At 42.3% G+C, this 13,517-nt stretch overlaps 1 protein-coding gene across 12 annotated transcripts in view; it reads left to right on the top strand.

Moving 5' to 3' along the window:
* SRPK2 (SRSF protein kinase 2) overlaps positions 1–13,517 on the top strand; it is a 308,919-nt gene that overhangs the window by 156,551 nt on the left and 138,851 nt on the right. For 4 of the 12 annotated variants that reach the window (XM_045029990.1, XM_045030005.1, XM_045030015.1 and 1 more), the window contains one exon: positions 11,634–11,785. In XM_045029990.1, coding sequence (XP_044885925.1) covers positions 11,634–11,785 — 152 coding nt within the window. The other 8 variants (XM_045029927.1, XM_045029936.1, XM_045029982.1 and 5 more) reach the window with 6 other exon arrangements.

Genomic DNA, 13,517 nt, shown 5'->3' with positions numbered 1-13,517 from the left:
TACTGAGCCATTTTCATCATAAGCCAACAAGGAAGGTGAGGAGAAGCAACCCTCCCTCGCACAGTCTCTGTTGTCTCCCAGTCTCAGTGATTAATCAGGGAGGGGAGGGGGGAGCCCAGGCCCACCCTCTACTCAAGGCTCCAGCCCAGGGACCCTAAAATTAGCAATTATGGTAGCCGACTTTTTGGAAATAGGACATGTACAATTCCCTGGGCCACTTCCCCACAGCAGCCCCCACTCAATATCCCCTTCACTGTTACCTCAGTGCCTCCTTCCTTGCACCTGGTATGGATTTGTGCTGCTTCATTCCTCCAGCAGCACAGCTTCCTCCTATAGCTCCTGACACACACACACACAGACACCTCACTGACTAGCTGGGAGGCTTTTAACTAGTTCCAGCCAGCCTTTGATTGGCTTCAGGTGTCCCAGTCAATTTAGCTGTCTCCACTGCCTTCTAGAAGGATCTTAATTGGCCCCAGGTGTCTTGATTAACCTGTCAAGTATCAGAGGGGTAGCTGTGTTAGTCTGGGTCTGGGTCTGTGGCACCGTAAAGACTAAAAAATGTATTGGAGCATAAGCTTTCATGGGTGAATACCCACTTCGTCAGATGCACATGAATTAGAACTCTCAGGAGAGTCATAATCATACAGATAGAGCATCATAGCCTCCAGTGGTCAACTCCTTGTTCTCCATGGAGATGAGAAGAGCATGGTTATGCAGCTGTATCTTAAATACATTCAATTTGATATTTTCATACTTAGCATAGCCTACATTAGCCATAGGGCCAAATCCTTTTCACCAAACTCACGTGAGTAATGCACTGAAGCTGGTGGGATTATTCATGTGAATATGGTGAGCATACCCACCATAGTCTCTTTTCTCACTGTTAGTAGAACTATCTGGAGGATGAGGATTCTTCTTTGAGTGATGATCCCTATATGTATTACAAATGGGGTGAGCATGCGCCAAAGCTGGAAGTTTTCAGCAGCAGTGTCCGTTGACATGCATGAGTGTCTTCCATTGCTTCATGCTCCAGGTGAGGTTATAAGAGGCTGCACAGGGAGATACACTCTTAGTCCCTCTTACTGCCGCATGATTGTAGTCGGAATCTTCTCTCTCCACACTTGTAGCCTCCATGAGAAGAATCATGCACTGTATATAGTTAGTTCAGTTGTTTCTCTTAGTTGTGTACATAACTTGTAGTTAGTATCAATAGTTGCCCTGTTCAGGGCCCACCCTGATGTCATCAGGTTACTGTGCCCTCATGTCCTGGGATTTAAGAACCGCTGCCTCTATTTCCTAGAGGGAGCGCATCTCACAGCGTGTTGTGACATCTGCAGGTCCTTTCTATTGTGGATCTGCAAGGCTTGTCTCCTGCTTCTCTGCAGATTTCTCATGGAGGAAGCACTCCAGCCCCGTGTAGTGTTCCAGTTCTGGACTGGTGGAACCGGTGGTGAGCGCCCCACCCTCTTTGTCCCTCCTGCCCAAAGCACGAGAAGGCCAAGAAGGAGAGCTGCAAGTTATCCCATGGACATCACAGCAGGTCCCCATCCTGGACTGCTTTGATGCACCGCGTTTCCTACCCAAGCTGTGCCCGGTTGGGTGAGATGTCACATGCAGAACCCACTATGTCACTCCCTACGACTACACATGTGGCAGGAAAAAAGGCAAAGAGGAAGAAAGAGGCACTGGTACAGTTGGCTCCCGTGCTGGCTGTGCAGCATGACAGCCTTCCGAGGCATGCTTCTTCACCTCAACGGGAATTCCCATGCTCTACTCTGTGCATCCCCTTCCCACACTTTGGCAGTCAGTGGGATGTGTCCTGGACACCTGGACGGGTTGAACCGCTGCTCCCAAAGGTGCACCTCAACCTGCTGTATCCATTATCCCTGCTCCTCTTGGCTCCATAGCCACCTACATCAGCAGATGTGCCACTCCTCCTGGGCTGGGATTCACACCCAACGGTCGCGGGACTGCCCGCATTGATGGCCCTGCCGCGGGCCTCTTCAGACTCAGAGGGCTTTTCAGAGGAAGAGCCATCATTCTCCCCAGTATCCCGGTGCAGCTCCGACTCCTGGACACATCCGCCATACCAGATGGGCTACCCCCGGTCCCACCACGGTGGTATCCCTATTCTTGGGGCCCATAGTACCCACTGGACCTGACCCCATGGCAGCAATGGCCCACATAGGATCTGTATCACTGGCCGTACCCACCTTCATAGGCCTCGCACCCTTTCATCTGAGCCCTTCTGCTGGAACCATCCAACTTGGACCCAGAAGTGACCCGGTGCAGCTGGCCTGATGGCAGCATCCTCCTATCAGGACGAAGCCCTGATTCCCCCAACCCTCTTGCCTCCTGATTATCACCGCCTATACTGGGGCTGCTGCAGAGGGTGGCCCTTGTTTTGAGTATCCCCTTGGAGGAAGTCCAGGGCCAACCCCATCAGCTGCTGGATACCTTCAGCTTCAAGGACCAGCACACATGGCTCGGCCCATCAGTGAGGCCATCCTCCACCCCCTTGAGCGGTCTGGCACAACCCAGTGTCCTGTGCCCCAACAGCTAAGAGGGTAGAACATTGCTACTTTGTGACATCCAAAGGGGCTGATTTCCTTTTTTTTCTCACCCTGCCCCGGCTTTGCTGGTGGTGCACACAGCAATGGAATGGGCAAGTCAGCACTGCTCTACCTTCACCCCTCCAGCAAAGTGCCTGGATCTGCTCAAATGCAAACTTTACTCATCCATGGCCCTGCAGTTTCGCATTTCGAACTACCAGGCTCTGCTGGCAAAGTATGATTTCAATAATTATGCCAAGCTGTCAGAATTCTTGGAGGATATCCCACAGAATGAATAACACAGGCTCCAAACCCTGGTGGAGGAAGACCGCTTTAATGACAAGATCAGTCTCCAGGCAGCAGTGAGTACGGCAGATACATCCTCCTGCTTGTTGGCCACAGGTGTTGTTATACTCTGAGAGGCCTTCCTGGAATCTTCAGGCTTTCCCAGGGAAGTCCAGTCCACCATCCAGGACCTCCTCTTAGACAAGGACAAACTGTTCTCTGCTAAAATGGATGAGGCCCTTCACTTCCTGAAGGACTCTAGGGTGATCCTCTGGTCTCTGGGGATTTATAACCTAGCCCCCTGCTGCCGGCACAATAAGCTGCCATTCTGTCCATCCCCCTACTCCCCATACCAGCCCACCTACACCTGGTTCCAGGAGCCTGCTTGATGGTGCCCCAGATCCTAGCTTCTGTGCCCATCAGCCACCATCACCTCCTCCATCACGTCATGGCACCAACCAAGTTCTATATGGTGACGCTCACATCGATCATTCCCTCCCTTCTCCAGGAGATGTGGTTCAAAGCCCTTGGCAAGAAAGACATATACTTCCATTTCAACACCCACCCAGCCCACTGCAAGTTCCTCCACATCTGTCTGGGAGACAACCATTATCAGTTCAGAGTACTCCCCTTGAGCATTGTCATGGCCTCAAGGCTCTTCACCAAGGTCTTCACGATTGTTGCAGCCCACTTTTGCTGTCTGGGACTCTCCGTGTTCCCTTACATGGATGACTGGCTCCTGTGGCACCAACCTCGCCAAAACAACATCAGCTGTTGCTGGTCTCCACTTGCTCCTTGCCTCCCTCGGCATCTGTGTCAACAAGGAAAAATCCATGCTTCTCCCGATGCAGACGATCCATTTCATTGGGGTGTTCCTGGATTCTGAAGCAACTTGGACCCTCCCAGCGGATTGCTTTGCTGCCCTCATGGCGACCTTGTGCCACAACTCGTGCATGACAGTACACTGCTGTCTCTTCCTCCTTGGCCACATGGTGCCCTGCACCCATGTGACACCTCATACCTGCTTCCACATGCACTGTCTACAACTGTGGCTCCTCTTGGTCTGCAGTTCCAAAATCAACCACCGGGACTCGGCCCTGACTCTCCTGCTTTCGGTCTGCACCTCCCTCACCTGGTGGATCGATCCCGGCAACGTGCTATGCAGCCTCCCATTCCCCACTACTGTCCCTATAGTCATCCTTACCATGGATACCACCCTAGCTGGATGTGGTGCATATCTACATGGCCAGAAGGGACATGGGCTCCCAATGAGGTGCACATGCATATCAACGACTTGGATCGCCACGTGGTCTGCCTAGCTTGCCATGTGTCCCTGCCTCTTCTCCGCGATTGGCACATCCAGATATTCTCGGACAATACCACCTCTGTGGCATACATTAACAGACAGGGAGGCATCATGTCTCTGTTGCTCTGCCTCAGGGGCCATCTGCCTCTGGAACTGGTATCTTTCCCACAATGTCATGCCCTATGCAGTGTACCTTCTGGGGATGCGGAACTCCTTGGGAGAAGCGCTCAGCTGGACCTGGCACCTCTACCACGAGAGGGAGCTCCACGACCCCCCCCCCGCATGTATGTGCACCCACTTTTGGAATATAAATAGGGATCACACATCTCGAAGAACTTCTAGTTACAGGTAAGTAATAGGGATGTAAATACCGTTTAAAAATTTTACCGTTTAAATGATTAAAAATATTTCATTTAAACAGTTAACCGATTAAAGGGCTGGCCAGCCGGCATGGCTGGAGCCAATCCAGCCAGTGCGGCTGGGACTGGGGCTGCTCGGGCTGGTGGGGCTGGGGCTGCTCTGGGTGGTGCGGCTGGGGCCACTCCGGGCTGGTTGGAGTGCCCAGGGGTTAACAGTTAAGGCGGGTTAGACTAATATGTACCGGTTAGACTAATATGTAACCGGTAAGACTAATATGTACCAGTTATGCATTTAAGATTTTACATCCCTAGTAAGTAATCTCCTCTGCTGCTTCATAGCAACCTTTGGGTGGGTGGGTGAGAGGAAGAGACTGAGACTTTTGCACTCCATAGCCTGGTAATTAGGGCACTGGCCTGGAATGCAGATTCCAGTTTCTTCTCTCCTTGATTCAGAGTAGAATACTTCATCCCACATCACTCTGAATCAGGCGGAGCAGGGACTCGAACCTGAGTCTCCCAGGGCATTGACCTAGGCACCAGGCTATCAGAATATGAGTCTTTCTCAACAAAACTTCACAATGCAAATGTTTTTTAAACCAGTATATGTCCATGAGATGTTTCAGCATTGACTAAAATGTTTTGACGAGCTCTAATGGTTAGATTTGATAGAGACAAGATTACATCTATGTATCTCTCTATATAAAGTCTTAAAACGGCATTCAATGTCCACAAGTGCTTTAGACAATGATGAAAAACGCCATTCTAACCCTCCTTTTTGGAAGTTTGAGTTGATTTTGCTTCTAGACCTCAGTCCTGAGACTGAAGCCTAGGTGCGCCAATCTATTATTCATAGTATATTCAGAGAACAAGAATTACAGGTACATTTTTGTTTGTTTTAATTGCAGTGATTTCTGCAGTCAATTCATTTAAAAAAAAGAGAGAGAAAAAGAAACAAAATTAAAAAAAATAAGATGTCATCCAGTTAATTCACTGAGATTCCAGATAAGGCAAGTGCTGTGTGTTGGGGTGGGAGATATTTCCTATTCCAAGAATATTTTTAGCTTCTCGTGGCTTTTATCTGAGATAAAGCTTAGAGGTAGTCTCGCTCACTAATGCTAAAATAGTTCAGTTTTGCCCTAGTGGAGTGCAAGGCTTGTCCATTTCTGTGACTCAGAATAAAACAGACAAGATTATAATAAGGTCCATAAATATATATATTTCCAATGTTATGGTTTTTGAGGTTAATAATGTTAAGCTAATTTAGAGGTTTGACAGAAACAAGCTGAAAAACCTTTGTGCAAGTTAAATGAGGCCTCAGGTCTCCAATAAATTTTAATGATCATAAGCCTAGTAAGTTTTTTCTATTACATATTATATAAATGTCCCTAGTCTCTGTTTTCCAGAAACTGGGGATGGGCGGCAGGATGGGTCACTTGATGATTACCTGTTCTGTTCATTCCCTCTGAAGCACCTGGCATTGGCCACTGTTGGAAGACAGGATACTCGGCTAGATGTACCCTTGGTCTGACCCAATATGGCTATTCTTGTGTTATTATTTAAATGATTTTTCCACTTACATACAATATATACTGGCAGCTGGTGATGGCAGTAGAAATCATAGCCAGTTGCCATGGCAACATTATGAAGTACTGCAAGAAGTGCAAATACTGTACTGTGATCAGTTGGTGTATTATTCCTCCTATCTTTCTGCATGGAAGAGATTCAGACCTACATTTTTAAACATAAAATGTATTTCTACTGGTAGTCCTTCTTTTGAAGCAGCCTCACATTTCATTCCTTAAAGATGTGTGTCTATAGAGATGCTGTCAAGAGACTAGTAGAATCATATACTTCAAGTAATCCCTGAACTTTCTTTTAATAAATGTATGGAGTAGTATTCCTGTAACTTTCTATTCAATGTTTTTCCTGTTAGCAGTTACATTGGTCAGGAGAGTTAGTAAATTCAGGGGATTTATTCATCTGGAATCCTTATATGCAGTTGTTCCCAGAAGTGGTGATTCTCAGGCCTGCACCAGAATTTTCTGTCCCCCAAAATTCTTTATACTTCAGCCAGTCTGTTTTCATTCTGTGTGTACCAAGCCCTTCTACAACTAGGAGAATCATATACGTACTTTAGATGTGATCAGGTCATTCAAATTTTGTTTACATAAAACTAAATAAAATTGGATGCAATTTCAGGATTAGTTGAGGGACATAAAGGGTACAAAGGCATCCACGTCCACTATTTTCAGATGGATAAATTCAATAACTTAAAAAATCTACAGATTGTGCATACAAGATTGCCCTCCCTCTGTGAGGGCTCACTCATTCAGACACGTGGCCATTCCCCATGCAGAACAATGTTTCCTTCAAATAACTTCGCTGTATGGTTACCTGGTGTTCAGTGTATTCTTATCCATCACTTTAAAGTAGCTGTGTTGTCTTTGTCTGACTTTTGGACAAAGGGTTCTGGCGTCTTTTTTGCTTTTCCTTTATTAAAACTCTTCATGTGGTGTGGGAAGAAAGAAGAAAAGCAAAAAATTAGCAAACAAAAAATCCTCTCAAACAAAAGCTATTTATTCTTTTGGTTAAATTTTCCTGGTGTTTTAAATTTCTCTCTCATTTGTGAAGATTGGTTTTCCTGCTGGCTTCTTCCCAGTTGTAAGGGATCTTGGAACACCAGTTGCCCACAAGAGAGGACAGAAAATTTTACTTACCCATCCATAATTTTTCCTTCTCTGAAGTGGGCACCTGGTGCTCTACAAGACCACATGCAGGCTATCACCAAATTTTGCATTACATTCAAGATGCAGGGGAAATACCTCAGTGTTTCCTTTTTCTCTTTTGGAGCATTCCTACAGAGAGATTGAGAGCTTGGGATCTGACTTTGCTGTAATTCTTCATTTCAATTTTTTGTATACTAAACAAATAAGATAAAGTATCCTGCCTGGAGATATCTAATCTGTTGTAATTATATTAATTAGAATTGATAGTTTGTTATCTTAGCTTGGGCAATTGACAGGGGAGTGAAAGGGAGTCATTTCTCCGAAGAGCTCCACCTGCTGGCAGAACATTCTTAAGCTAGAGTGTTTTTTTGTTTTTTGTTTTTAAAAAGAGGAGCCTCCAGGCTTTGAAACTTGAGGAGGAATAATCCAGTTATAATGGAGCGCAGGGTGCCCCGTGTAGAAAGAAAAAATTACGAGTGAGTACGTTTTAGTGTGTGTGTGTGTTAGAGTCATATTTGAGATGTTATAAAAGCGCAATAATGTAAATAATCTTTAGTTAGAAATCTTACTGCATTACATAGAAAATTTGATAATGCTGCTTTTAAAAATATTAATTGAAGTTCGTATATGTGCTTTTTGCTATAATTAAAACTTTAGCATTTTGACTCTTTAATGCCAAAGGTGTTTTAAAGTCCACTTAACAAATGTAAATACAACATTTTTAAAAATTGGCATTTTGGTAGTCTTTATAGTTATAAATAAAATCTCAACAATAACTAATTTTATATTTATTTCATACATCTCAAAGAAGGATACAAGAGTAGCTTTCATAGTATCTGATTGTTCAATAAGAGGACATGTAACCCTGTAAGTGCTCCTTCATAAGCACTGGCACAGCTGAGTACTGTGAAATATTGTAGTAGAGGGAGAACAAAATTTAACATTGGTAAAGTATCATAACTAGTTTTTATTAAACTATTTGACCAAAATTCAGGCAGCCAAATGAAGTGTTAGATATAGTCACCGTTTTTATGTGATCTATAGCATGTGTTTAGTTTAAAAAACCCCACAAAAGTGGAGAAGGGCTTTCATAACTAATCACCCCGGTGTTGTCCTTCCCCATCCCCTTCTCAGGCAGCAAATAAATTTAACCTTTCCAGAGATGCCAGTCTCACAGACTCCATAGACAAAACAGAACTCTCTAATTTTAAATCAACACTTTATACCTTGTAAGTAAAATACTAAATAGCCAGACAAGAAACTATTTCAGGAATCCTCCTTCCATCCTTCCTTGTTCCAACGTTTGCTAATATAACATACACAAAGGTCAATAAGAACAACCTATCCTTGAATTCCCAGCTAGCAAATATAACAAGGATTTCAACAGAAAAAAAAATCTCTTCTTAAAACAAATCAAATATAGTAAGTTGTAAAAGTCTCAAATGAAGCTTCATTTTGTTAGACTATTTCTCCAGAAATATCTGCTTTTTCAAATTCTAAAAGTATGGACTACTTTTGGCCTTTGGAGAGAGGTTCTTGATATCCCTTGGTGTTTACTTCAAGATGAGTAATGAAAAGTTAGAGTCCTATTTCTGAGATAACTCCCAGTTCTCCCTTAAGTACTGTCAATATCTGGTGCAGAAATAGAACAGTAGTTCCTTGCTACTAAATCACTGTAGATTTATTGTAGCTTTAGCATCTTGCACAGTTCTCTCCCTCAGAGAGAGGGTTTAGTGAGTAATGTATTGCTAAATTTTATAGTGCCAGAACCCTGTCCTCCACTCCTGACCTCACAGCTGCCCCCGATCCGTCTCTCCTCCACACACCCTTTCCTCTCTACTGCCCACTTCATACCTCCCCCCTTTCCCTCTTCCTCCTCTCTCCTCCTTCTCTCACCTATCACCTTCCCCAAACACACTTTACCTCTGCACCCAACACTCTGCTCTACTTGCCCCTTGGCATAGGTGTCTGGTGAAAATATTCTTTGGTGGTGGTGGAGGGGTGAGGGGGGATGGAGTATATTCTACCTGGATATTATTGCCATACTCTCTGAAACATTATCCAATGTAGAATCTCATGGCTGAAGTTAGTTAGTATAGTTTCTAAAGTCATGTAATCCAATATGATGATTCCAGACATTCAGAAATATGCCCTTGTTACCTGACTCACTGTTTTCAGGTATGCCAACCAAATGCAAGTTCATGATTGTGCATTTGTTTTCTAGCTCATCAGTCTTAATGTTGAACTGTTTACAGTCCTTGACCACGGTATCCAAAATGGCCTCATGTCCAGAAGATGAAGTTTCAAGGTTTGTGACATGGAGCTTTACACTGTGAATTCTTTTTAAAAATGGATTAGAGCTTTTTGTCAACATCCAGCTGGGCTTGAATGCTATCTGTTCATTTATGTAATAAATCCAGGTTTTTGGAGATGGTAGATTTCAGGTGCATTAATTGATCTTGTAGTAAGATTGATGGTGATTGGGCTGAAGATGTTTTTGTGAGACCAAATTCAGTTTTACTTTCAGTCAAAAATTGCAGTACAGAGATGAATGACACTAACAAAAAAGGAAGAATAAAAGGAATAAAAATTAATCCAATTCCTTGAAAGAAATATTTAGAAACAATTGCTATATGTAGAGCCTTGCAAATCTGCGGATATCTGCTTTATGTCCTCAGACCATGTTTGAAGATCATGGATTGGATACAGATACAAATTTTATATCCACTCAGGACTCTAGCTATATGACTTATGCATGCATTTTTCCTTCCCCTGTTACTATTCTCTCCTATTCAAATCTTTAATTTTTTTAAATTGTTAATTCCTGCCTAAAGCTTAGCAAAAAAGATGCTGAAAGATATTCAAAATTGTCTTTCTAAATCTCAGAATTTACTCAGAACGTAATTACACTTCTTCCGTTTGTTTCTGGAGGAGGTGGAGGGGGGATAAATTTGATACTCATGCAGGTTCTAATATTGCTTAGAGCAAAGGCATAGTAGCTGGTGTGCAAGCTGCCCCATATTGCGAAGGAAACTTATTTCTGACCAACTGTACCTTGCTATTCCAAATGTTGTATTTTCCCAAACAGACTGTATGTTGTGCAAAAAAGTGGAGGGGTATGTGTTGTGATATGAATATATGTAGGACTGAGGTAAATCCACCTAAATAATTTTTTGTTATGATCAAGGAGCAGTATTTGAATTTAGATTTCCAGAGTTGAAAAGTTAACATGTTACACCAATGTATTTTCCTGTCCTCAATTCTTGTGGTTTTAATGGAGAGACACTGGTAACTTAAATGAGATCTTTCAGAGAGCTGGGATTTGCAATGGATGTGAAAATAAGCATAGTTATAGCTGATGATGGAAGGCTCAGATCAACCTTACCTACAGCACTACGATATATTACTGATCTCGTTTTCTGCAAATAAAATTTTCTGTATATTTGTATGACTACACCCCCGCCTCCACAACATCAACCTATTTGAGAGAGAGGAAAAAAACGTTTAGCAGATAGGTATCTAAATGTCCTTTCTCTTACGTGTATAACTGGTGACAACCAAGATGTGAAAATCTGACAAAACTCCGAGCTTCAAAATACTAATTGTAATGATTCTAATTATCGTATATGAAATGTATTCTAAATAGCTAAACCAAGAAGACATCTCACTTGTAGGATATCTCTTATCTTCAGAAGCCAGAACATTTATCAGTGTACAAAATGTCTTTAACAATTCACTATTTCAAAAAACATATTTGGTAAAAATCTGTGGGTTTCCATTGATTGATTCCATTGCATATTTTGAGCAAAGACTAGCTAAGAAGCTTAGTCTTTTCTTCCTATTTACTACTACTCGCTCCTTCCATATTGAGGTGATTTTCTACATTACTGATAGAAATTAGATATGAAAAAAGCCTATTGAGGCATCTAGTTTATTTCAATAGCCGTTGGAGGATTGGTCCCTGCAATATGTTCTTGAAACTTCTTTGTTTGCTGTCACAGAGGAGACTTGGTATAACTTATCCACGTTGGTCATCTTTGAGAAATATTCTTTCTTGATTCCAAGTACTTCAGACTCTAAAAGCATATGTGCAGTATTTCATGTATTGGTTAGGAATTTGTAATGTTTTTATATATATAATTATTCCTGATACTGTAAACCTTTTATGAGCTGTTTCAATGTAATGGTCTGTCTTCATGTGAAAGCTATATCTCGTCTTGCCAGCTTTACCTACATACAGTTTTGGAAATACCTGGGGCATTACCAGATAATATAAAGAATAACTGTGGGAAAATAAATGAGATGTATTTCACTAAAATTCGAAAGATGGATTTTGTGGCTAAACTCTCAATTAGCATCCTGACCAAGCTTCTCAGTAAATGTACTTTCTTTTCATTTTCAGGCCAGAGCCTCAACAGAAAGCTCCATCGGCACCACCACCTCCACCTCCGCCCCCACCTCCGCCTCTGCCAGAGCCAGCACCACCAGAACCAGAAGAGGAGATTCTGGGCTCTGATGATGAGGAGCAAGAAGATCCTGCAGATTATTGCAAAGGTTTGTGTAATTAAGCACTGTATAAAAAGTTGAATGTTAAATAGTAAACATCTACATAGCCCTTGACAACTTTGGTCCTCAGGAGCCACTTGAACGCTTCTTTTAGAGTGAAGCTTATGCTTTTGTGTGGTAGAGACAGAGTTTTCTTAGTGCTGGTCCTAGATTATGGAATTCACTCCTGCAAGAACCAAGGGTATGTCTACACTAGAGAGACTATACAGGCATTGCTATGTTGCTGTAGCTATGTTGCCATAACCCTGTAGTATAAATGCTGCTTATATGTTGGTGTATGAGCACCACCTCCCTGAGTGGTGGTAGCTATAAGTTGATGGAAGCGTTCTTCTGTTGACATAGCTTCATCTATACAGGGAGTTAGTTTGGCATAACTGTGTCGAGCAGGGAGTGCTTTTTTTCCACACACCTGACCAACGTAATTATGTTGATCTAATTTTTAAGTGTAGCCCAAGCATAAGAATGGCCACAAAAGTCACTATTATCTGTCTGTGCAATGCTTATCACTTTTATTTTTATTACTTTCCCCTAGGCAAAGGAATGGAGAGGACATTTTTGGACCAACATTAGACACATTATTTTTTAACTCTGCAAGGCTTTCAAATACTTTGGTAATTGGGATGATATAATAACCTATACTTAGAATAGAATTTATTTCTCTGATTCTTCACTCTAGCTTCTCTGCACCATTGAGACTCACATTCACTCACTGAAACTCTTCTGATCCTGTCCTTGTACACTATATAGAAACTTTACTCATGCCGTTATTTTTCTGCTATTCTTCCTGACTTATGATGTGCATGGGCTAATTAGATCCCATCAGCTAGTCCAATTGCCCCAACTTCTGCAGGGAGTCTTGGCACTATATCTTGGGGCATTTTTCTCTAAGTCCCACATCACTGGGAATCTGGTAAAGTATAAAATATTATTTTAGTGGAGAATGCAGATAAATTCAAGACAAGTGAAAGACAAGTAAATGTTGAACAAAAAACATTAATGTGAACTGGGAGCAATCAAAAAAGTGCAGATCTATTGCCCCATGAGAACTCCTGTTCTTAGCGTTATGCATGTTACATCACATAGCTGCATAATTTTGTCAAAGCATTCCATACACCAAAGAATTTCTAAAAAATATTCTTTGAATTTGGATAAGGCCAGAGTAAAGTCTTGTAATTGTTGAAGGTGTGTTTTGGTTGCTGTCAACCTTGCTCTAATTCTACCAGTTGTACAGTAAAATTATGAAGTTTTATTTAAAAACCCAAACCAGTTTTTGTGTAGCTTAGTAAATGCCACACTTCACTGCTCTACAGCCAAAATGCTTCTGAAATAAATGTAGTCAAACTTTACTAATTCTGGGTCACTGAGAACGAAAATGATGCTTAAAATTGTTGATTGGCTCTAGTTTTCAAGTTATGCTATTGGGTAAGTATATACGACCCTTGACTTGGGAATAGCGGAGGATAAGTGAGTTATAAAGGGAAGGGATCTCAATTTAAACCAGAAATGACTAAAATACATCTTTGACTGGATCTATGAATAAATCTATGACTGGGTTTGGACAGTACTTGCTTTTTAGGCAAAACAATGAATGATGCAATCTGAAGCTGGTATTGCATCATACATGATATGAATTGCATCATGTTATTCCTAGAAGTCATGGATGATGCAATCATAACGAAGCTTACATCACTCTGCTGAACAAATTGCCCTATATCAGCTC

The sequence above is a fragment of the Mauremys mutica genome, chromosome 1 (assembly GCF_020497125.1).
Source record: "Mauremys mutica isolate MM-2020 ecotype Southern chromosome 1, ASM2049712v1, whole genome shotgun sequence".
Taxonomy (NCBI): Eukaryota; Metazoa; Chordata; order Testudines; family Geoemydidae; genus Mauremys; species Mauremys mutica.
Note: the sequence above shows the minus strand (reverse complement) of the source record. Positions and strands in the feature narration are given on the sequence as shown.